Source organism: Rhinolophus hipposideros, assembly GCF_964194185.1.
Source record: "Rhinolophus hipposideros genome assembly, chromosome: 9".
Lineage (NCBI taxonomy): Eukaryota > Metazoa > Chordata > Mammalia > Chiroptera > Rhinolophidae > Rhinolophus > Rhinolophus hipposideros.
This window is the reverse complement of record NC_138055.1, coordinates 67,792,024-67,818,945: the sequence shown is the minus strand read 5'-3', so window position 1 is coordinate 67,818,945 and position 26,922 is coordinate 67,792,024. Positions and strand designations below refer to the sequence as shown.

The window sequence follows — 26,922 nt, the reverse complement described above, 5'->3', positions numbered from 1 at the left end:
CAAATGAGCTTCCGTGATCATGGCTAAGACCTACCCCTCCTTCTTGTGCATGAAATCCATCTTTTACTAGCTACCCAAAGACACTGCTCTAGTAATTCTTTTCTTTCTTCTCTCTCTCTGTTTCATGAGTTTTTCCTCTCTACCAAACCTTTCCCATTAGCATTCAGCCATACTGTTGTTTCTCTCATCATCATGAAAATCTTTCTTAACCTCGCTTTTCCCTGTAACTGCTGCCTCATCTTCTCTCCATCTGTTTAAGAAGCTTCCTAAAAGAGCTGTATATATTGTCTCCAGCCCCTTCCTCCCCCGCATTCCAGACCTATGTATGCTCCTCATATTCCACATATTAATTTAAGGACATCCCATAGGCATTCTCAAACTTAACATGTCAAAACTAAGTTCCAATTATGTTAAGTGAAATAAGTCAGAAAGAGAAAGACAAGTACCATATGATCTCACTTATATATGGAATCTAAAGAAAAGACTATGTGAATGAACTAATCAGAAACAGTTTTGGGGACACAAAGAAAAAACCGAGAGTTGTTAGATGGGTGGGGGTGGGGGGTTGGGGATAAGGGGAAAGGTGAAGGGATTTGGAAGCAGCTGGTAACCACAAGATGGCCTCAGGGTTGTTTTGAAAATTAATTTGGGGAAGGTATTCAATAACGTTGTAAAGATTTTGTTGGGTATCCGATGGACATGCATCCTATTTGGGAGACCACCTCAGGGATACTGTGGATACCTGATCATGGCATTGTACACCAGAAGCTAAACATTAATGAATGCCAACTATAATTTTATATATATAATGTGATGGTTCAGTGTGAGGTCGGAGGGATAGTGGATGGGGGGAGGGGGGTTCACAGTGTGAGGGATATAAATGATGAACGTCTAAGTATTACCTTGTCTTGTACACCTGAAACTAATAAAATAAATAAATAAATAATAAATAAATAAATAAATAAATAAATAAATAAAACTAAGTTCCAAATATTCCCTTCCAAACCTGCTTCTCTCACAGTTTCCCTGTCTTAACGAAAAATGACAACTCCATTCCTCCAGTTGTTCATCTTAAAAACCTTTCAGTCAGTCACTCTTTGGGTCTTTGCTTCTCTTGTCTGACACTGATATGTCTGTTAAACCTTCAAAATACATGTAGAACCAATACTATTGTATCTCCCACCCATTCCCTCCACTCTAGCCACACCTGGCTCCTTGCTCTGCTTCAAACATGTGGAGGTCCTGGGGCCGACACAAGTCTAGACCATGCTGTTCCCTTCTGCCCAGAAAGCCCTTCACTCAGAGAGCTGCGTGGCATACACCCTATGCTTCTTCAAGTCTCTAGTCAAATCTCCCTCAGTTGCTAGCCCCCTAGATCAAGCAACCATCACCTCTCCTCTGAGTCATAGCAATAGCCTCAAGGGATCTACTTCCACACTTTCACCCCCCACCCAACACACATACACAGCTATTCTCCAGACAGCAGCCTGAGTGATTTGTTAAAACAAAAGTCAGATCATGTCACTCTCTGCTCAAAATCCTCCAGTGGCTTTCCATCTCACTCAGAGTAAAAGCTCAAGTCTTCATAATGAACTACAAGGTTCTATGGGATCTGTACCAATTCCTCCACCATTTCCTCTCTGATCTCATCAGTTTCTATACTCTATCCAACTCACTCCAGCCACACTCACCACTCTGCTGTACCTCACACGTGCAGAGACCCTAAAGTCTCACAAGTCCAACACATGTTCCTTTCTGCTTGGAATGCCCTTCACCTAAAATATCTGCATATCTCACCCATCCCCTTTCTCAAGTTTCTACTCAAATATCACCTCAGTGAAAGCCTTCTCTGGGCACCCGAGTGAAAACTGCAACATCGCACCTCAACTTCCTAACCGTTTTCTCTGCCTCAGTTTTCTATTTAGCATTTATCACTAACATACCACATGTTATTTACTTGTTTATCGTCTGTTCTTCCCCACAAGAACAGAAGCTCCTTGAGGGCAAGAATTTTCTGTTTTGTTCACTAACAAAAACCCAATGTCTAGAGGAGAACCTACCACACAATAGGAACTAAGTAAATATTGAATAAATGTGGGAATGTTTAATCAATGTAATTTTCAAAAAGATCCCTGGTGATTCTAATCTGCAGCCAAGTTAGGAACCACTGCTCTCTGAAGACTGGGATTCCTGAGCCTTCTTATTTGTCTCTTTTTTCCCTAGATGACAACGTCTATTCCCATAGATATTTATACTGATAATACCCAAACTTGTATCACTACTCCAGATTATCCAACTAGTTACCTTACATTACATTAGTACATCTCATTTAAGGTACACACATCCAACATCTAATCCAATTTCACCACATCCTATTCTCCTCATCTCAGTAAGTGGCACCACCATCTGCCCAATTTCTCAAGTCAGGAAATGTAGTCCCATTCATGATTTTTCTCTTTCCTCTCCATACCCCACATTTCATCAAAAAGTCTTATCAATTCTATCACCAAAATACAACTTGAATCCATCTATTTCTCTACATCTCCACTACCACCATCACTTGCTTGGAGTCATTTCTACTAACTGGTCTCCTTGCTCCTAATCTTAACGTTGATTCAATCCATTTCCCACACAGCAGGAAAAATGATTTTAAAACATAAACAAGATGGTTACATTCAAAATGCTCCGACAATTTCTCTTCATACTTAAAATCCAACTTCTTCGCACAATCCACAAGGCCTACAGCTTAACTGTTTATTTATGTTTTTACTAAGATGAATTTATACCAAGAAAAAACTCTTTTGGTAATCCTTCCTAAAAAATACTTTTGGGAAAAAGTATTATAGAAAAAGAATGCTTTAAAACCAACTTACTATATACACTTTTACTGGTTGAAAGCATGGTACAGTTGAAAGGCCAGTTAATTAAGAAGTAGATCTGATTATGAATGAGTCTACGCTATGGAACTAACTAGATAGATGATAAAGATAATTTACTAACCTTTTCTGGCATTCAATTTTATTATTTCCTAAAAATGAGAAAATGGGACTAAAGTACGTCTGAATTCAAACTATATTATGGGGATTTCAAACATCTAAATTTTTACTCTAATCTCCTGGAAAAAGGAGACAAAAAGTGAGAACAGGACATAAAAAAGACTGAGAAGATCAGAGCCATCGTCACTGTTGTTGCTTGATAAAAAGAGGATAGAGCATATGGAAAACAAAACACTTTAAAATACTGAATTGTTGCTGTCTAAGATCCCTCCGCTTCAAATATTTTATGCCCAAGCAGGAAAAATCAACCCATTATCATTTTCCCCACTGAAATTGAAATTAGCAGGGGCTTCAGTTGGAAACTTGAAATAAACCCATTGCCTCGAGATCCCCTTCTGCTTTAGCCAGAGGAAGGACAATCTAATTTATTTTTCAGAAAAATTAAATTATTTTTCAATCAAAACTATTATTGCCTATAAGATCTCAGCATTTGTTTTTGTGTCTATAAAAACTACCAAAATAGTCTGCTATGTTGGGCTTTCTAACTATAATTTAGGGACTTTTTTTTTTTATTCCATGGGATGGTGATGATGCCCATGGTGCTAAAAACATCCCTCTATCTTCATTCATGAAGCTACAAATGAACAAATCCAAATACAATATAAGAATTAAAACAGTAAGTTCCACTACTATCGAAAGCTATCTTAAAACTATAGAGAGGCTTGGTAACAAGATACTTGAGAACTTTAAAACTGGATACTGCCCTTATTAACCATATAGACTTGGACAAGTCACTTATGCTCTCATTGCTTCAGTTTTCTTCTCTATAAGATGTAGATTATGAACTGAAACTTGTCAGGTAAGACATGGACAGTAACTATGCTTTCCTTCAATAACTTACCAACCTGGCCTTTATCATAAGCACCAGACAACCCAGTACTCACTATCTGACAACAAGTCTAATTCTCTTAATGTAAAATTCTATCAAGCATCTCTTCTTTAAGAAATAAGTTACTCCCATGTGAATAGTTATTCAATTCTCAAATACTGACAAAAATTTACCATGTATCTGTAAGGCATTTAATTAAAAACTGAAATATATGCATAGTTAGAAAAAGCCTGGGAGGAATATAAAACAAAGCCTATTAACCATAGTTATCTCTGGATGTCATAAACAAAACTAATTTTTATTTTCTTCTTTTGCTCATCTACAGTTCCTAATTTTTCTGTAATCAACACAAACTGTTTTTATAATAAGGAAAACAATTTTTTAATGAAATTAATTCTACAGCAAAAAAAGTTAAATACTTTTTATTAATTCACATTTTGGAATTAAAAATGAAACACTTGTATATCAGTACTTATAAATATACTGACTGAATTTATATACTTGTTGGAAGAGGAACAACCAAGAATATTAAACACACATTCTAATGTACTCTCCAATTCTCATTTCTCTTTTGAAGCTAACTCTATAGTATGCATCTTCACTTCTTAAATTTTATCAAGATTTCAGTATAAACCCCTCTCATGCATTTCCAAAATTAAGAAACAATTACCAATAAGACTTCTATAATCTCTTAACCTCGAATTTCTCTTCTCTTGTTCCTCGCTGACAGATTTCCACTGCAGTTTCATCCTGAAGTATTCATCACTACAAAAAACAATTTTACACCAAAAACAGCTTATTTGAACACTCTTTATTTTAAACATTTTTAACTGAGCTTTTCTATAAGCAATATATCAAACCATTTATGATGCTAGTGAGATGCAAGTTTATAAATATGGTAGTGAAATGTTTAAGTTATGAAAATGAAAAAAAACACTATACATGTCATAAATTTTGTTTAAACAACTAGAATTTAGGTATGATTTTAAAGAAACATTTATATTAATCCTTAATAACATACCTAAAATTATTCCAGTCATTAAATATTTTAACCACTGAAGTTTCTGGATAATGATAAATACAAGTCTATAGGACTTTTTTTTTTTTTTAATGTGACATAGTTCTATTCTCCAACGAGTTTACTAAAGGAACTTGTTAATGTGAAAATGTCTCAGAAGGACTGGCAAAAATGTTGAGAAATGAACTGTCTCAAGAGTCTAAATATGCACATAGTGATTAGGTGTGAGCTTTAAATCCAAAACCAGACTAATGAACTAGGAATAAAAGTGCACCTGGGAAGTTAGTCTGTTGCTTTTCAAATCTGAGAAATTATTTAAAAATAGAAATGCTCTTCCCAAAAGAATGAAAGACCAGTTTACGTCTGGTCTTTCAGGAGCACCAGGAAAGAGTACAGGAGCACCAGGAAAACAACTTAAAGGTAATTAACCTAAATAAATAACAAACACACTTTGTATGAGTTATTTTTATAATTTCATAATTGTAAAAATGAATCAAGATAAATGAGATGCATCTTAAAATCCATTTCTAATTAGTTATGTTTCAAGTACGTAAAATGTCTGTACAAGGGGACTGAAATTTTCCTCACCATACTTCTACATATTCACTAACATAACTGCAACAAAGTTCTTCTAATAAATGTTTCTGATTCAAAATAACTATAGTGCTCATAATTTTTAAATTAAAAAAAAAACAAAAATAGTTTTCCCATATCCTAGTCTACACATTCCAAATAGTCAATCTAGAAACCTTTTACTAGTTTGTATGGGTGAGTTACTTCAATTTCTTTGATGAACACATGCAAAACCATTACTTACGTTTTTTGTTTTTGCAATTGAGTTCTTTCCTCCTTGGTACTGTCCCAAGGAAAATAACCCAGAAGAAATTTCCATGCTTGCTTTCTCAATGCATGACTAAGTCCCTGTAGAAAATAAGCATATTAAACACATTCATAAAAAAGAATGCAATACTTTAAGTTCATAAAACTTGCATTTAAATAAACAGAAAGACTAATATTTAAGAGACAGTCTCACATATAGTATAAAAATAGCTCAGTTCAGTAAATACTATCTTGTTTTTGACTTCTAGACTTCAAAGCTGTAAGCAGCTGCCAGAAACCTTGCCCAATGCAGAGTATACAATAGACTGAATATCACAGTGAAACTGATTAGACTTTCTAAGCCCAATGCTTACTGGATAAGGCAACTACCAGCGGGGTGTACACACACGTCTCCTTCACATAACCACGAACTTCAAGTAAGGAACAATAGCTTCCCCTAGGCTTAATGACAGCCCCCCACCCAACCCTCATGGACATCACAAGCACTTGACTCTGTCCTACACGTATTTGAAGGCATCATTCATCAAAAACAACTTGTTGCCTCTCTACCTTCCCATAAGAAAACTGGAAGACCAGCAGTTTAACATGCAATCCATATTAAAGTATTTACCCCTCTAAATATCATCTGTTTCATGTGATCTACATTTAAAATTCTTCCTTCAGAATCAATGTTTTTTGTCCATTCTTCCACTGATACTGGCTCTCTCCTTTGAACAACAGGCCGTTCTCCCAAATCAATCTAAAATAAGAAGATAAACAATAAGGAGTACAGCTTTGACCAGTGAAATGAAATCAAGGTATAGGAACTTAAATTAAAATATTATTACTCAGAAATATCCTAACACTTCTAATATCTTCCCTTATTTTCCAATGTTTAGTTTATGAACTACAATAGTGAGCCTTCCATACATTTTCCCTCCCACTAAACACACAAACAACTGGGTTATAAATGCAAAAAAAGGAAAACGTTTGTTACTTTGGGTTTCAATTACGTAAGTACAGAACATTCAACGTGTAACTTCTATACGAGACTCTTCAAACTAAATGATATGCTATATTATTAAAAAAGAGAGTATTATAACATTAATCATTTTCTAAAATTAGCTTTTCTTCCAAAGTAAAATTTGTAGCTCTCAGAATTGATTCATGATCCATTGGCTCCACTTGGTATTTTCTACAGTTTTTTTATCCAATTAACAGATGTTTGTAATTTAAAAATGCCATTTTCAAGATAAGCCCTTTAATTAAGTATCACAATTTAGATATTTATAATGTTCTAACTATGTACAGCCTAAAACTGTAGCAAATTCAAGTATTGTTGAGCATATATGAAGATTTCAGGCCATAATTCAGAACCAAAATCCATTTTATTAAAAAAAAAGATTCACATGAATAAAAGCCCTAGAATAGTGACCTGACAAGCTGCCTCTGGTGTCTACTGAGAAATAGTATATAAATTAGGACTAGAACGAGAGGCAATATGCAAAGCTCACTATGCACTCACTGCAACAAACAACATGTTCACTATCATCAGAAAGTAATCAAAGAAAAGAGACCCAACATTAATGAACAGGAACTGTAAGTAGCACTAATTGATAAAAAACAAACCAAGAATTTCATAGCAGGACAGGCATTAGTTGATAAATATATTAGTTAGCAAAAGATTATAAGAAAGGATTATGAGAAAGAGGCAGATATAACCAAAACTGAGTTTCTAGTTCTGTAATATTTGTACATGTATAAAAACATTTCTCCTGTTAAAATATGAGCTATATTAAAATAAATCTCCACTCACTCTTGTGATGACTTCAAATCCTGGTTCTTCTTGTTGATTTATCTTTAAACCTGGAATGGCATCACTAAGAAAATCTGCCATTTCTGAAGGTGGTCGTTGATGTGCAGAGGGATCGCTGCCTCTCAAACTATCAAAAATGTAGTTTGTGACTTTGGAAAATCCTACCATAGTTGCTGTATAAGGATCCTTTTTAATTTTCTATGTAGTAGGAAGAAAAATATTAGCATTATTAATTCAGAAAAATACCTCAATGATGAACAAAAGGGCAAAGTTTTTCAAAGGGGGGGAATCAGAACTAAAACAGAGTGTTCTAAGATTAGCTTAAAATTTTATTTTTTTCTGAGAAGAAAATTTTAAATTTTCTAAACCAATATTTTCATTTGGTTAAAATAGTATATTCAATGGCAAATTAATGCTACTGATTGAATTGCAGGTAAACAAATGATTTGCAGGCTTCATTCAATCTGCATACATCAGAAACATATGCAGTGCTTACTTTCCATTGGTGAATGGCCCACAACAGCTTTCTTCTGTCTAGCAGTCCTGCCTTCACAAAAAAATATAGTTCTTGAAGTGTGCAGTACCACACAGTCTAATACAAAATACTTCGTAGTCAAGTTTAAAAGCTCGCGTTATTTAAATATTGGCTTACACTTTAATCTAATTATATGACTGGTAAATCATGCCAACAAAAGTAATTTATCCTGGGCAGTGCTGCCCTGGAAAACAGCAAAAGCTTTTTCCACTGCTAGGGTTACTTCTAAACCCCAAACTGCCTGGTTATTCATATTTAGCAAAAATAGTAACAAAGGTCGATCTTTAAAATGATTATTTTCACAGTAAGAAAAACTGTTCCCTCACTTTTTATTTTAATCAGTGTTTAAGCTCTCTTGCCCTCCTTCTTTCTTTATCTTATCTTCAGAACCAAGAAGAGAGCATCTGGGACAGAGTAAGCACTCCAACATTTTCTGAATGGATAAGTGAATAAATGAATGACTAAACAACCATTTCATTATTTTACACAGACATCTGAGAGAAAAATAACTTTATTTCTGCCTGTGTTAAATGCACATTTTTAGCTAAATGCAAGAATATACTCAAATACTTTAAGGGGAATTAGATTATCATGACCCCAAATGAACCTACTTAAATGGAAAATAAAAATTCAAACCAGATTTGTGCCTAAGTTGATCATCAATGAATTCAAAGTGGCTTACCCAGTGACCTTTTCACCTAATCAATGAAAGGTATGATAATAAAAATCTACGGATGTCCAATTTCACTGTTATGATAAAGGGAAATATTGCCTTAAGAGTAACTAAGAACCAAAGAAGCTACTGAGTCTAACAAATAATATGAAACATATTATTTCTATACAATTACAGAGAATAGTTCCATAAAGTTTACACACAGACATTTGCTTCCTTCTGTATAATCTGAGAAAGTGAGAGGTAGAAGGTAAGGAAAACAATCGAGTCAGACTAACAGATTAATAATACAAAATAGATTTAAGAAACATACTTGTATTAAACCATATGCTGGTTCATCAAGAAGATTTTCAAAAGACTGTGAAAGACTCTTATTCTGACAATTCACAAGAAGTGTTCTTTTATCCTGTGGAGATCTGTAATAAAAAGAAGGAATGTGTCAAAAACTAGCACACTGAATCAGTACTTACTAGAAGTACAAAATAACTACTAATGCACTTACTTTTCCTTAACAACAAAAAACTTACATGCCCAGTTCTACAACTCTTTCCCATTAATACAATATTAACAAGTACATAGTAACTATCTTAAATGAGTTCCAAAACTACATGAAATATTACATTAACAAATTTGAAAGGGTTGAAGTATATTTTTATTCTAGGTAAAGCCAAGAGAAACTAAACTGTAATGGATTCTTGTTTAGAATTATACCATGTTTCCCCGAAAATAACACCTAGCCGGACCATCAGCTCTCATACGTCTTTGGGAGCAAAAATTAATATAAGACTCAGTATTTATTATATTACATTATATTATACCCGGTTTTAAAGTATATTAACATAAAACCAGGTCTTACGTTAATTTTTACTCCAAAAGACGCATGAGAGCTGATGGTCCGGCCAGGTCTTATTTTTGGGGAAACATGGTAGTAGAATAACCTTACAAATATGTCTTCCTTTATTATTATAAAGTCAAAACACATTTTGGGATTCATTAGTATATATAATATGTACACCACAGGAAAATACCTATTTTGAAATGGTTCCCAACTTCATTCCATAGCTTGTTAGTATTACAATATAAGATGTTAAAAATACAAGATATTGGGCTGGCCCGGTGGCTCAGGTGGTTAGAGCTCCGTGCTCCTAACTCCGAAGGCTGCTGGTTCAATTCCCACATGGGCCAGTGGGCTCTCAACCACAAGGTTGCCAGTTCAATTCCTTGAGTCCCACAAGGGATGGTGGGCTCCGCCCCCTGCAACTAAGATTGAACAAGGCACCTTGATCTGAGCTGCAGCTCAGCTCCTGGATGGCTCAGTTGGTTGGAGCGTGTCCTCTCAACCACAAGGTTGCCAGTTCGACTCCCGCAAGGGATGGTGGGCTGAGCACCCTGCAACTAGCAACGGCAACTGGACCTGGAACTGAGCTACGCCCTCCACAACTAAGACTGAAAGGACAACAACTTGAAGCTAAACGGCACCCTCCACAACTAAGATTGAAAGGACAACAACTTGACTTGGAAAAACGTCCTAGAAGTACACACTATTCCCCAATAAAGTCCTGTTCCCCTTCCCCAGTAAAATCTTTAAAAAAAAAAAGAAGAAAAAAATATAAGATATAATAGGTTAACTATCTGTTGAAAATCATTAATTATGCAATCCATAATTATTAACAAACATATTTAACAAGGTTATAATATACAGTTCAGAAATTATGTTTTTAGTTCTTGCAACACAAGCATTTCTCCACATTTCTTAATAGCTACAGAATAAAATGCATTTCAAATAGACATCTGTCTAATTTCAAGTAATCAGATGAATTATCCAGTCTTTTTTCTATTCAGTTAAGTTTTATAACTTAGTAAGTCAGCTGTAATAAATCCACAACTTTTCTGTGTTTAAAATAAAAATTAAATGTGTTATTTTGCTGTTATCTATTTCTAGTTTATTATAAAGGTTTGAGATAAGAACTTTAATAACAGTTATCTCTTCTCAATTCTAACATAAATGGATGCAATATCAATGCTAAGGGGAATATGAAATCCAAAACAGGATCTCATTCTTACATAGTCAGAAATAGTGCTCAATTTTGAGACAATAGTAGCTTAATAAGCTCCTTGGCTTTTAAAAAGTAGCTGAAGTTGAGTTATTAGAAGTAGGAAAAAATTAGTAACTTTTAAAAGGTTCAATTTTCACTAAACACCATTTTTGTAAACACTTTTTGGGGTCATGCTTAATATGAAGACCCATAGGTTCTTACAAGATATTTTTTAATGATGGGTCAACTTTTAAAAGGTAGCACCAGAAAAAGTAACCACTATAGAAATATATTTCTTCCTAGCATAGTGCTGCTGATGCTGTTTCTAACAATAAATTCTATTTCTAACAATAAAGTCAAATTATTTCTTTAAAATCCAAATAAAAATTAGTCATGAAAGTCAAAACACTGGCTATGCATGGGGAAAGGGAAAAAATATGCAACCTTCAACTATCTGGGCTCAGATCATTATTACAGCTCCAGCTGTAAAACTGCAGTCACTGAACTGTAGATGGGAAGAAAATAATGACTGCCCAACCACAAACAATCACAGATACTTTTTTTAAAAGGAAGGATTTCATTTTTTTATACCCAATACTCTGTGATGAGAGGGGAAGCTCTAGGAAGAAAGATGTAACAAATTTAAGACTTGGTTGTCCCTAAGGAAGTCAACAAAACATTATAAAAAGTACATCAGTCAAAAGACAAGTAGTATATTGGTGAGCAATTGCAGAGTTCATCAAAAAAGGGCTGGCATTTCAGAACAGTGTTATGTTTGCACCTGCCAGGTTACCACACTGATTTAACCTGGGAAGATTAAATATTATAGATTTATAAATATTATATTTATGTATTCTGGGAATATTATGGATTCTGGAAAGTTGATCTCTCGTGACATTATTCAACACTTTCAAACTCACTGCAGCAGTTAAGACAGAACTTTAAAAAATGCTAAATCAGCAATTCTATTAGAACCTACTACAAGACTTTAAAAAAAACATAGTCTAAGATATTACATTTCTAGAAGCATATCTACTAAAAATTCAGAAGTACTTCCCAGGCTTTGGAGTGAGCCTCTCCCAAAGACCTCAGAATAAATTCAGAAATTGTAACAGTTGAAGAATGTGCACTAAAATGTAGCATTAACTATTAATATTTCATATTGCTAAGAATAACCAATATGGAAAGCTAAAGAAATATATTAAAATTTCACTGCAAAGGATACCAATCTGGAAGGTTAATAAAAATTAAAAGGTACAGAATATTTACAGCAAAACTATATTACATGTTATTCATATTTATGTATATATGAGGTTTATATATCTCTCAAAGTGAATAAATGAGGGTTTAGAACCTAATTTTGTAAATGGTTGGTGTTATATGATGATACAACCAATTTGGATTTTTAGGGGAATATTTTACTGCTTGGATATTTATGTATAAATGTAAAAATAGCCCAATATACAAAACAACTTTAGTGGAACCAATAACCATTCATATCCTGGCAACCAACCTGGTACCAGAAAAGTAATGAAAATGTATTTGTAGCTCATTCTTTCACCCATCTGTATGGTAAGGCCCTTAATTTGTTAGGGGGGAGTATTAGGAAAAAAACATGGCCACAGATGCAAGCCACATTCTTCAATTTATGACCAAAAAATAATATGGTCTGATTTTCTTTCTATTGGTTTTGAACTCCGAATAAGGAGGAGGACCACGGCATAGACAGGCTGGCATCCTGGATGCTGAATTAGGATGCTGAAATTAAGGTTTTCCTGGACTACCCTTCTTTCTTCTGGTCTCTGTCATAATCTCTGACAACAAAAACTTAAATCTGGAAACCTTCCTTGTTAGGATAACTGCTCCAGTGACAGGAAATGAGGCCCACATGGCTGACACCTACCATATTTCCCCGAAAATAAGACCTAGCTGGACCATCAGCTCTAATGAATCTTTTGGAGCAAAAATTAATAAAAGACCTGGTATTATATTTATATTATATTAATTAAATTATATTAAATTTATTATATTATATTATTATATTATGTTAATTATATATATTATACCCGGTCTTATAGCAAATTAAGACCTGGTCTTCTATCAATTTTTGCTCCAAAAGATGCATTAGAGCTGATGGTCCAGCTAGGTCTTATTTTTGGGGAAACAGCAGTACAGTAAAAAAATTTGGGATATTTGGGAATTTCCATTTCTTTGGACTTTAACTCAACTGGGTATTCCATTTAGTTGGACAATAACGAATGAACATAAAGAATAAGGACCTTTAATGTCTCCCTAAGAATTTGATAATGGGGTATACTTCTTTTGTACCGGTGGCTGTTTTTATGGAGTATCTACATTGTATTGCTTGGACTCAACATATAATCTCTGGTGAGCTCTAAGGCATAATGCAACTGGTCATAATTTATGATGGGAAAGAACCGGGAGTACTTATTTTCAGCCAGGGGTACAGAGGGGACTGTAAAGTTAACATACTTGATGTACTACTCTTAAGCGCTTCAGACTATTCAGGGGCAAAGAGTAAACTGGCCCACAGTGTCATAGAAGAACACACAATGGAGAAGTGGCTAGTATTTGGAGTGCAGCCTTTGAAGGACTTCCTTTAGACAACTATCTCCTCCCCCAATAACAGCCACATCCCTGACTGACCATAAACATAATGACAAAGCCCAGCGGGGAGAGAGAAGAGAACGAAGCATAGGGAGGTCAGTCTCCTCTGCTAGGTTTTTCTCTTTGACCAGATCATAACAGGTTGCAATTAATCACTTATACTCACATATTGTCCCCTTTTATCCTCCCTAGTTAATACCATTTTCTCTCAGAGCTTGTTACCACTGACATACAAAAAGACCTTCATATTATCCTATTATATGCTCTCAGTGCTATATATCTCTTATCCAGAGCACTTACTATAGCTGAAATTTTAAATTTGTATAAGCAATATTTTTGTCTCTCCCACAATAGTACAAACTCTATGAAGGCAGAGGCCGTATATTTTCTGATTATTGCTCTTTCCAGCATTTAGCACAGTGTCTAGGACATAGTGGGGCCTCAAAAAAAATATATATATATATATTTGTAAAATATATATATACATATATATATATATATATATGTGTGTATATATATATATATTTGTTGAACAAAAAAGAGAGAGGAACACCATTCCCATGGCTTCATGTTTCCAAACAGAAATATGCATTTGTTCTAAAGGAACTTCCTGCTTCACAGCGACATATCTTACTGCTGAGATCAGGAAAGAGTAAGGTACTTGCCTGGCATAACCCCATCCAGGCTCTTTCCTTCTCTTGATCTGCCTGCCAATAGAGCAGGTGGTTTCTAGTCCTCTCTCATTCACATAAGTGGTTTGTTCTCACTAGGGAGACCTGTGGTTGTCCAAAAGTGACAGTACTGGGTGACTTCAAACTAATTTGGGGTGAAACATGCTGCATATCTAAGTCTCACCAATAATGTTTTTATCACCATCTGTTTGATTCTTATAATTACTTTTCAGTTGTTTACAAATACAGAAAAGGAAACGAAGTTTCACTTATAACCCTCATTAAAACATAACCAACACACATTCAAGGTACACATTCCCTTAAAAGCACCTAAGTGGTTGTTGAGTCTATCCTTGAACCCATCCAGGATAGAAAACTCTCTACCTCTTCAGTTAAAATCTATTTCCTTCTAGTCATACAAATGTATGATTTATTCCTTGTAACAACCCTTTCAAAATGATTTGTAGAATTATTAAATACCATGCCATTTATTCATTCAACTAAGACAGATGGCACAAATACTATGTGCTAGGCACTGTGGGGGAAACTCAGGCAAAAAGGTAAACAAGATAGATGCAATCCCTACCTTTATGGGCTTACATTCTAGAGTAGAACATAAAAGAAGCAAACAGACAAAATTATTTAACTGTTAAGGGCCATGAAGGAAGCAGACAAGGGAATGAAAGCAAAAAGGAATGGGTGTGGGGCCCTACATTAAGTGGGAGAAGGAGCATCCAGAAAAGCCCGTGAGAAAGTACCATTAAACTGAGACCCTGGGGATCAGAAAGGGAAAAGAATATCCCACACAAAAGAAACAGAATATGCGTAAATAGAGGACTCTAAGACAAGTTTTAAGAACTGAAAGAAAACCATGTGGCTAGAATACAGTCGAGAATGGCGTGAGATGAGGTTTGAGATAAACAGAGCTAAGACAGGGCAGGCCCTCAGTGACCACAGTAAGAAGTTTGGATTTTATTTAATGTTACACCAAAACTCTTCTTCAAGTTAAATCCTCATATCCTTCTAATGTTTTTCATACCATTTTGATCCCTCTCATTACACCAGTCATCTTTTCCATGTAGTATAGTTACTCTAACACATTTAAAATGCAGTGCTTAAAACTAAGCCCCAGTTCTCTAAAGTATGATCTTACCAATAGAGAGGTTTCTACCACTTCATCTTAACCAAGTTTTGTGACTGTTACATCACAACATTAATAATGAACTTGCTATACTGCTAAAACTCACAAGTCTTAACACCTGCTTTCAACAGCCAACTCTTCTGCCCCAATCATGATGTTGCCCCTCCTGAAATCTACTTATCCCCGAGTGGTAGCCTATTCACAGCTTCTCACTACAAGGTCAAAACCCACATATTACCAACCAGGCCTGACTTTCTTATGGTTACTGGTACTGATCAGCATACCTAGTGCCAGCCAGAGGTGATCAACATGGTAGGGGGGAAAATTTCATTCCAGAAAATAGTCAAAATCTTACAAGCTTTATATAATCTAAATTTAGGCATGATAAAGTAAGGATATGTTTCTATTTGCTATTATTAAGTGAGGACATTATTAACGAAGTTAACAATCACCCCTACAGTTCCCCAAGCTTATAAACTCAACTTCTCCCTTCTTCTTACCTACACATATCCAATCAATCACAATTCTAACCCTAAACATTTGTCTAATACTTGTCCCTTTCCTGCCACTCTCCTAGTTCATGCCACTATAATTCCATCTAGATGACTGGAACAACCTGCTAATACTGATTTACAAAATCCTTCGTGCTCTGGCCTTCACCCACCTTTCGCCTCATCTTTCAATTTGGTACCCTCCCTTCCCCCACTATGCAGACCTGTGACACTGAACTACTTACTCTACTCTATGGTTACATCATGTTTTATATTCTTCCCTCTATCTAAAACATCTCTCCTAAGTATTTCCTTCCCTTTCATACTAACATTCACTCATTTGTCAGGTCCCAACTTAGGTGTTACTTCCTTAGAAAGTATTCCCTGACTCCTACCCAACCGCCGTCTAAATGAGGTACCCTTCCTCCGTCCTGGGAGCTCCCAAAGCACCTCATACCTCCTCCATCTTAGCTCTTGAGTTTTATTGCCATTTATTGGTCAGTATCCTTCACAAGACCATAAAGGCTGAGGTATCTGGGAACCTGCCTGTTTGGTTCACTATGAAATATTAAGCTACTAGCACAGTGCTTACAATGTAATTGATACCCAAAATGTATTTGTTGACAGTGAAAGCAAGAAACAGCATGTGTGTACAAATGCACATAGGTGACTAAATGTAAGATATAAGATTTCTGGAAAGTGAGGAAGCACTGTCCTCCACACTTACAATAATTTTATAGAGGGCATAGACTTGCCTGACTTAAATTTCCAACATTTCAAATAAAACTCTGTTTAACAGAAACTATATAATAAGAGGTAAATTTGATAAATACATAATCCGTAAGACAGTGATGCATCATCATTCATTAAAATGTGTATAAAAAATACTAGACCATTCTTTTCTTTAAAACAGTGATAGGGTGATAGGTTGCAGATACAAATTACTAAAATGGCAAAATTTTTTTCAGTCATTCATCCAAAGCAATCAATACCCCGGGGGGGGGGGGGGAAGCTCCTGCACATAGGTTGTTGATACCCAGTGACAAGCAAAAAGTTTGCCGTTTGCCTCGGGACCAATACAACAATCCAATCTCAGTTTAAGTAGAAAATAATTTGATACTTACTCACACAATACCACATATTTTTCAAGAGAGTCAATCAGTAGTTCGCTATCTCCGTGATGAAAGTGCAGAGCAGGGAGAACGACGTCATCCTTTAGACAGAATACCAAATATGACCAGCCCATACCCTCCTTGTTTTGCTTGATTGATTTCAGGTCTGTCAAACTGAACAGGAATGACCATTTGCTTTTCCCATTTCTATGACTTGGAGCATCTTAAAAACAAGAAAGCGGGGCAAAATATTTTGTTCACCCTTTTAGAAGGCACTGAGAGCACTCTTCATGATTGTCTAACAGAAATTTGTTGAACCTAGGGAATGACTATACCATTCACATTACTATGGCTGCCACCTGTATTAGTAATGGCAACATACGTTTCATACAATGTTACCCCTATTTAAATATAAGCTTTGCCCAAAATGAACACGGCTTTGGAAGCAGGCAGGCTGGATTCAAACTGCAGCACCACCATCTTACTAACTGAATGATCTGGGGCAAATAACTCTGAGCCTCAGTTTCTTCATCTGTAAAATGAAGATAATTATACTTACCTTCCAATATTGTTCTAAGAATTAAAAAGACATAACATTTGTCAACTAACTAGTATAGTGCGAATTATACAGCAAACAAAAAATGTTAATCTTTTCCACTCCCCCCAAATATGAATGGCATGATGCTCTTGCAGTCATTTAAAACAACAAAAAAATCTTTATTTCGCTCACTTCCTTTGGCAATTATTTTTAGTAGACTACATTGAGTGAAGATTAATAGACTTTTTTCTTTTTTGCAAAAACTAAAAGTGGGGAGTTGAGGGTGAAAAGACAACTAAGTTGTGAATGTTTCAAAGATAATGAATACACTTAACCTTGCTGCTAAAATCAATCTGCTACTAAATTAAGACCTCAGTTCAAACCAAACTATATTTCTATAAATTGCATTTTCCAAGTTCGTGGGCTGTTTATAGAAACTTAAAATCCGAGATTTGTGAACAATATCATAATTTATTCACAAACAACTTAAAGATTATCTATTTAAAGAAAAATTTAAAGAAAATGGAAAAAATGTTCCCTTTCTTCTCACTAATACTTATAATTAATTCCTAATCTAAATATACCATTTTATTTCAACATTTTAACTCAGACGTAAGCATGACCATGTCTTTGGAATTTTAAAAAACCTTTTCTCTAATGTTATTTCCTGTGTCATACTATCCTGTTCAACATCTTCATTAATTCCATCTCGCACTATCAATTCCCACAAAGATGAACTGCAGATGGTAAATGCTTACAGAACTTGATCAAAGGGTAGATCAACTGGTGTTGACCTGAATGTGCGTCACCTTCCTATCTAGTCAGGAATACGAGATAGAGTCATCACCTTCAACAAGATCTCCTGAAGTGACACAAAGAAATCTACAACTCACAGTAACCTCTACATGCAAGGAATGCAGACACCGTCACTATTTCATGGACATTTTAACAAGTACCACTTGAAAGGAACTCCAGAAAAGGTAAACTAATACTCATACACGAGCTCAAATGATATACTCATATCTAAGGCTGGAACTAGATTAAGTGCCAGCTGCCCACTTGACTACTGTTCATGTTGCACTGGAATTTATATTATAGAGTTCAAAACACCACTGCAAGCTAATATCAAAGTGAGAAGAATTCTAGAATTCTAACATCTTCATGAATCATTTAAGTGTGAATGTTCTTGGACTACCTAGAAACGATACATACTATATTATTTGCAAAGACCAAAAATATTTTCATACCAAAACAATGAAAAACTAGATATGAACAATTTTTTAATGAAATTCTTAAATTATATAAAAAGTACTTAATCCAAATTAATAAAATAATATTAAATACATGTAGGTTATATGAATCAGGAGTTTGCACATATTCAAAGATAAAAATTTTACACAGATTTCCCCTCATTAACTGGAAAAGATACACATTACATATTAAATACAACAGAAAATGCCTCACACATTTCCTCACTTAAAGCTCTCATCAATGATGAGAGAAACATTACAAGTCAATTCTATGAGTCCCTTTACTAGAATATAAGGTTCATGACAACAGGAACTCATTTTGTTCACAACTATCTCCTCAGTACCTAGAAGAGTGACTGGCATGTAATAGGTACTCAAAGATATGTTGAATAAATGAATAACCTAATACCAAGTCAACATAAAAGTAATCTGCAAGTTAATCTATCACCAATAGTTAAGCAGAAAGAGAAATGGTTACAAAGGAAAACTAACAGAATCCAAGAGTTAACTTAAAATTTCCTTCTTTCTCCACACAGAAAGGTAAATAAAACTAATTTGTTCTGATGAATTTACTATGTTACCAAATACATGTAAAAAAAAATACCTCCAACACTGACATGGGAAAACTGGCCATAACAGCAGAGTGAAACAAAAGAATTTAGTAAGTCCCCATGTCTTGAACAGAATTAACATCAAGGACATGACATTTTATTTAGATGGATATCCAGAACATCATGGCAGTCTGTTGTTTTGGGAATATATATTTTCAGAACATTTGATCTAGAACATAAAAACAAAGACTTAGCAGTAGAAATTCTTAAGAAATATAAAGTTAAATATGTCTTCAGTCTTCAATTTTTTTAAAGGTTTGTCCTAAGTTTCCTTTGTGAATCACAAAAAAGTAAAAAGTGTGAAGGTTATAATAAAAAATAAAAATATAATAAAATTTTATTTGAAAAAAATGCTTTAAAAATATAAAGTTTTATAATGGCATAATTTTGAATTCTGAAACATCAAGCTTAGAAAACTCCCCTTTAGGAAGGAGTTTTGATGAAATGTAATCAAATGAATAGTCTAGGATACGATAAGGAAGGTGGGATGAGACAGAGTGCACAGCACTTCATAATTCCTTGTTCTGTTAAATAAGTATACGCACACTGGGCCATACTGATTAATGTATTTCTTACTCTAATGCACAGTCACAAAACTTTTTTAAATACTAGAAGGGAAAAGAAAATGTCTTAATTTTTCATAATTACAAAATAGAGGCTCTTTATTTTATAAGTCACAATGCATGGCCAAGCCACATAAGTAGTATTTATATATGCAGTTTTTTGCTAAGCTACACAGTTACACAGAGATTCTCAAATCTGCACACTGAAATCACCAGGACAGATTTTGAAAAACACAGATGCCCAGGCTCCATCTTCAAAGTATGATTTAATTTGCTGGATGAAAGCCAGGCAAGGGTACTTTTTAAAAAGCCTAACTGCCCCCAAGTGATTTCAATGTGCAGTCAAAGTTGAAAACCACTATTCAGAAAAGATCGTTAAGGATGGCTGGTTAGCTCAGTTGGTTAGAGCGTGATGCTGATAACACCAAGGTTGCCGGTTCAGTCCCAGCATGGGCCACTGTGAGCTGTGCCCTTCTTTAAAAAGAAAAAAAGAAAAAGAAAGAAAGAAAACAAGATCTTTATTTTCAGATGATGCTTTTCTCTTACACATGATGCTTCTTTCTTCTATGAAATACTGAAAACGCACTCCTTTTGCTCATTCCTGTACCCTGCATTTCTCATTTTTAAGGATTTAACATTAGACAACAACAAACAAAAAATAGCAATTCATATAACCAATCCTGAAGATCTAGAGTCGTTAAAAATCTCTCATATGCCAAATATACTAAAATCCTGTGGTTTTATCTTTCCTTAACATTTTGTATTGTATTTTGTAATGTATTTAACATTTTGCATTTTGTATTCGCTTTCAGTAGACAGCGAATGCCCACAAAGAGAGAGACAGACAGAGTGAGAGAGAGAGACATTCATGAGCTGATTGTCATCAAAAGCAATTGATAACAATTGTGAATTACCACCTCAGGGATGCTGTGGATGCCTGGTCATGGCATTGTACACCAGAGACTGGACATTAATGAATGCCAACTATAATTTTATGTGTATAATGTGATGGCTCGGTGTGAGGTCGGGGTGGTGGTGGATGGGGGGGAGGGGGGTTCACGGTGTGAGGGATGTAAAAATAAAAAAAATAAAAAACAATTGTGAATTACTATTTCTTACTGTTTCCAAGAAATGATACAGTATAAAGCATAACATGGATAAATTCCTAAATTCATCCCAAAATCATTGAGATAAAATATCCTTTTTAGTTATAAAACACAAAAGAATCAGCAAGAAAAACAATGTTTTAACTCTACCAAGCGTTTAATATTTTTAAAAAGACATCACAAATATGCAGGCCACATCACAGACAGGCTAGCTAGATCCTATCTGGGGTAGTGTATGTGTTCTATCAGGCTGTTAGCTGGGCTTTCTTCTTATCTTCATGCAGATAATTACCACATAACAAATACAAATTTAAATATGTATACCTACATTTAAATACATACATATGTATACATATATGTATACATACATATAAAGGAGAATAATCACTGAACATATATAAAGGGGAGACTGCAATGAGCTGTGAAGATTCCAGTAAACAATGAGATTGGTTTCCTGGCATACTCCATCTCCCCCTGGTGCTTTAGGATGAAATAACATGATTTTTTTTATTCTACTAGATTAAGAAAAATGTGCATGAGAGCCAAAGCAATTTTCTAAAGTGTTTCTATTTTCTGCCATTAATAACTACAAAACAGAAAAGGTATTTTTAAAGCCTTTTTTATGAAGTCACAACCAACAAAACAATGAAGAGAGATGAAAAGGGAATATAACTAAAATGTGAGTTATATGATTCAAAAGCACGAAAGCATCCTCTTCTCTGAGAAACAGTAAAGAACTTTCTTCACACTTTTGTTTATATTATATTATAGCTAATCAGTTTATAATTTTGAAAGATGTAGTTCCTACCTCCATTGGTATGTGGTTTCTTTTTAAATGAAACTGCATTAACCATGTCCCACTCTGCTTCGTAACTGTTCAGATGTTCCGATCCTCGATGAGCTCTTTCTTTTGGGGCATGGGTCCATTCTACAACTGAACTGGAGTCCTAAAATAATTATAACATATAAAATATTTAGGGACTAAAACTAGAATTCAATTTCAATCAATAAAATCTTCTCAGCATCTATATAAATGTATTCACTGTGGCAGGTATCACTCGTGGGAAAACTGTACACTATTTCCTATCATTTTCTCCCTTGCCCATCTTTACCAAAAAGACAAGAAAAGCTTACCCAGATTCCCTTGCCGTTGGGGTTGCCAATGAAATATAACCAGAAGTCAACTGCAGGGCTTCTGGAAATGCTTCTGCTTTCCTAATAAAAGCCCCATCCCTTTCCCCTCTTTCCTGCTTTCAGTGCAAATGTGTTGCCTAAAAATATGGCAGCCATCTAGAACCATAAGAGAAAATGCAAGAGAACCACTGCAAATAGTTATGAACCTCCAGACTTCCGGTTATTTGAAGAAAATAGCCAATGGTGGCTACTTATTTCTCTTAATCAAAATTAGCTAAAAACTATAAATAAGATAGCTACATGTATAGTTTTATAAAACTTTATTTAAAAAGAAAATAGAGGCTGGCCCGGTGGCTCAGACGGTTGGAGCTCCATGCGCCTAACTCCAAAGGCTGCCAGTTCAATTCCCACATGGGCCAGTGGGCTCTCAACCACAAGGTTGCCGGTTCAATTCCTAGAGTCCGGCAAGGGATGGTGGGCTCCGCCCCCTGCAACTAGCAATGACAACTAGATTTGAAGCTGAAAGGCACCCTCCACAACTAAGATTGAAAGGACAACAACTTGACTTGGAAAAAAGTCCTGGAAGTACACACTGTTCCCCAATAAAGTCCTGATCCCCTTCCCCAATAAAATCTTTAAAAAAAAAAAAAAAAAAAGAGAAAACTAAAATTCTAAAATGCAATGTTAAAGACCTGACTAAGTCAAAAAGTTTAGCTTCTGTACAAGCAAAAGATAACACACATACGTGAAACATAAGACTGGGTGAAAATGTTTCCAAAATACATGACAGATGTTAGAAAAACATCCAAACTACAAAAGCAACTCCTACCAATTTATTTAGAAATCCACAAATATCAAAAGAGAAAAATAAGCGAAAGGTATAAACACACAAGTCAAAGAAAAAATATGAAGTGACAAACATATAGAAAGATGTCCAACTTCAGAAATGATCGAAGAAAAGCAAGATAAATTTCACTGTTTTTGCCCTATTCAATTAAAAAATAAACACATGAAAGACAGTGTAAGGAAATGCTATCAGACAATGTGATAAGAGTACTCATCAGTCCTAACTCCAAAAGAGCAATTTAGTCAAATTTATTAAAATTCAAAATGTGTGTTTCACCACAATAGCTCTCTTTTCATCATCTACCCCAGATTAATACACATGTATACAAAGAGGCACATACACAAATTTTCATTACAGCACTGTTTGTAAAAATGAAATTTTGGAAATATCCTAATATCCCTCAATGAAGAGATAAGTAAATAAACTAGGAGGTAGCCAATGAAGGACTAGGCAGAGTTTAGAAACTGGTATATTAATATTTATGTTTGTTCAATAAGTAACAGTAAATAAAACAAAAATGTGTGACACATGTGCAGTGTAACAACTACATGAAGCATATGCAATTAGAAACACAGGAGAAAACCAGAGATGGGAGGGAGGGAAAAGCGTACAGATAAAAGACTGGAAAGATATGCACTGAACAGGGACAGATGAGGGACAGGATTCTCATCAAGCAGGACTTCAACTTTCTATTTGAATTTTTACAACAAAAATATATTCATAGATTGCTAGTGTCATTCTTTTTAAAAAGGGAAAAGGGAAATTTGTAGGAACAGGCAGGTATTATAAAGGCACAAGAGAAACTAAGAAATAAGAATAGAAACAGACCGAAAAATAGGGGAGGAACCGGAATGAATAAAATTATCAAGTGGAGTTGTTTCTTACTTCCTGGTTCTTCTTCAACTGTCATTTCTTAGGGAGCCCTCCATGCTTATCCAATTTAAAATATGCAACCTTTACCACCATCACTACCAACTCTACCACCACTACTGCGGAAAGCTAAGAAGCATCTACAGAACCCCACCCCACACAAAGGAATGGAATTGGTATTTAAGGTACTTTTAGAAATTAGAATAAAGGTCAAGCTGAAAAGAAAACTACTCACAAAAATCTAGAGGTTTACTCATTAGAGAATGTAAAACACATTATCGCGGGATTAGGAGAAACCAAGCACACTGAGCAATGGGCTAATAGACAAAAACAGGAGAATTAATTGAAAGTCCATCTATATGATAAGTTGGCAAGACTCGCAGCTCTCTTTCCAGAACACTGGAATCCAGATTTACTACCATCTCTAGGAAGGAACCTGCAAATTCTTCTCTGGAAAATGATTAGCTTAAGAGAAAGGCCCAGATTTCAGTGTAAAAGATTCTCCAAGGAAACTGCCTAGCCAGAATCACACTGAGTCCCAACCATTACCAAGCCCACCCATACCTACAGCGAGTATGATCGTTTTGTTGTGTCTACTTTTAATATGAGCACCACAATACAAAGACCACCAAACATCAAAATGTCTACAGAAAAGACAAAGCCCAAATGAAACAAGGGAGGAAAAACAGTCAATGAAAGGAAGTAGACTATATAGAGAGATTAAAACATCTAAAAATCTATCCTTGAACTCCTCAGAAATAAGGGAGGATATTACATCCACGGAGAACAAGGTGCTATTTCAAAAGGGGAAGAAGGGGACACTCATAACAAAATGTCTCAGAAATTAAAAATATAACAAAAATAAAAAAGGCAACAGAAGACTTGTAAGATAAAATTGAAATTTCCTAGAAAATAGTACACACACGTACACTAAAACAAAGAATTAGAAAATAGGAAAGAAAGTATTTAAAAAAAAAATTACAGGACCAGTCCAGACGGTCTAAAGAGCTCCATAAAAAAAGAGAATAGAAAACGGAGAAGAAATCATCACTGAAATAACTCAAGAACATTACCTAAGAACTGAAACACACAAGTTTCCATATTAAAAGGGCCCATCAAGTGTCCAGCACAACGGATAAAAAAAGACCACAAAGACACACTACCAGGACATCTAGAACATTAGAAACAAAAAGACAATCCTAAAAGATTCTAAAGACAAAAAATACATATAAAGGATTGGGAATTAGAATGCATAAGACATCAACAAAAACTAGACAAACCAGACAAACCTGAGACCATAACTTTCAAAAACATGCGGGAAAATTTATTTTTGAAACTGTAATTCTATGCCAGCCAAACTATCAATTCATAAAAAGGATAGAAAAGTCTAAAACAAGAGATGATTTTGCTCCCATGCACCCTTTTTCTCAGGAAGCACTGGAGCTGCACCAAAACAAGAGAGTAATATATAGATAACAGCACAGGATACAGAAAAAGGGGATTAAAGGCAAAAAGAATCCCCAGGATAACTGCTGCACAGCAAACCAAAAGAGCAACCAGTTCAGAATGAAGCACATAAGACGACTCTGGGAGAAATGTCTCTATGAAGATGAAAGTAGATCATATATATGATTAAATACTTTAAGAAATGTGGAAACTGGGCCAGAGTTTCAAGATCAAGTAGAGATAAGATAGAGCTAAATCTCTACTTTTTTTAGTGAGAAGTCAACACATGATATCAATGTTAAACACGAGTTATCACATAACCCAAGGATTCCACTCCAGGGTTTTCAAGAGAAAAATATATGTCCACACATGAACTTACATATGAATGTTCATAGCAGCATTATTTATATTAGCCGAAAGGTAAAAACAACCCAAGTGTCCATCAACTAATAAACAAAATGTGGTATATCTATAAATGCAGTATTATTTAGCAAAAAAACAAAAGTACCATATAACATGGATGAACTCTGAAACATGCTAAGTGAAAGCAGCCAATCACAAAAGACCACATATTGTTATGACTCCATTTAGATGAAATGTCCACAACAGGCAAATTCAGAGACAGAAAATAGATCAGTGATTGCCAGGGGCTGGGAGGAGAGGGACCGCTAAAAGGTACAGCTTCTTTTTTGGGGAGTGAAAAAAATGTCCTAAAATTAGATATTAGTGATGGTTGCACAGCACTGTAAATATAAAAAAATCAATATACATTTTAAAAGGGTGAATTTTCTGGTCTATGCATTATAGCTTACTAATGCTGCTATTTTTAAATGGCATTTCTTTAGTAACACATCTGTTCACATACCTTTCCAGCATAGAGAATACTAGAAGAATCTAACGCATCATCCAACGGTCTCCAGTCCACTACCACATCAGCATCCTAGAGAAAGAAATGATGAACTATATTTAGTGTTCAACAATATCTTACGTTTTTAGTCACCTATTTTTAATTCCCTAAGCCCAAAACGACACTTTTAACCTCTTAAATATTAGTGCTTTAAATATGCAATTATATGTAAACCAACCAACGTACTATAGATTTTTAAATTCTGCTTACTTTTCATTATAATTTTTATTACTACAACTTTTACATGAGTTTTTAAATATTCCATGCCATCTTACGGACTTATCTGAAGTATTTTATTTCTACTATCATTTCTGTGTTAAATTTACAACCACTGTTCAATTACATAATTCTACCTTTCACATGAAATTCATACTTGCTGATAATGACCTGAAGATGAGCCACTACCATCAACAATTTTTATTAACTACAGTCACTTACTAGAAACATACCTTTTCCAAAACACGTAATATTCCTGAAATCAAACTGTCTTGGTCATTCGTCTTTCCAGAGGATGAGTGAATATAGACCCCTTCCTGTTCATATATAATCTGGAACAGCAAAAATAACATTAATCACACCATTTTTATTCAGTACTAGTTCAACATTTGTTTAAAAAAAATTAGGAGATGTTTTCGTACAATGCCTAAACCAAGTTTCTGCTTATTTCATATATAAACATATTATTCAAATAGCACTCAGACTTAAGAGCCTTCAAACAAAGGTAACCTGGAAGGAAATTTGCTTTGTTATGCATGGAAGTTTTTGGTTTAATGACAATCACAATCTTAACCTTTTCCATAAATAAAGATGTCAGGCTAACTGCTA

At 34.8% G+C, this 26,922-nt stretch overlaps 1 protein-coding gene across 3 annotated transcripts in view; it reads right to left on the bottom strand.

Moving 5' to 3' along the window:
* TBC1D15 (TBC1 domain family member 15) overlaps positions 1-26,922 on the bottom strand; it is a 70,742-nt gene that overhangs the window by 17,668 nt on the left and 26,152 nt on the right. For 2 of the 3 annotated variants that reach the window (XM_081059456.1, XM_081059457.1), the window contains exons 2-10: positions 26,547-26,645; positions 26,056-26,130; positions 21,702-21,840; positions 16,838-17,048; positions 9,060-9,162; positions 7,539-7,736; positions 6,354-6,482; positions 5,721-5,824; positions 4,556-4,650 (exon numbers count right to left, since the gene is read on the bottom strand). In XM_081059456.1, the coding sequence (XP_080915582.1) occupies positions 4,556-4,650; positions 5,721-5,824; positions 6,354-6,482; positions 7,539-7,736; positions 9,060-9,162; positions 16,838-17,048; positions 21,702-21,840; positions 26,056-26,130; positions 26,547-26,645 (1,153 nt within the window). Of the gene's footprint in view, positions 1-4,555; positions 4,651-5,720; positions 5,825-6,353; positions 6,483-7,538; positions 7,737-8,034; positions 8,086-9,059; positions 9,163-16,837; positions 17,049-21,701; positions 21,841-26,055; positions 26,131-26,546; positions 26,646-26,922 lie in introns of all 3 variants that reach the window. The other variant, XM_081059455.1, reaches the window with a different exon arrangement.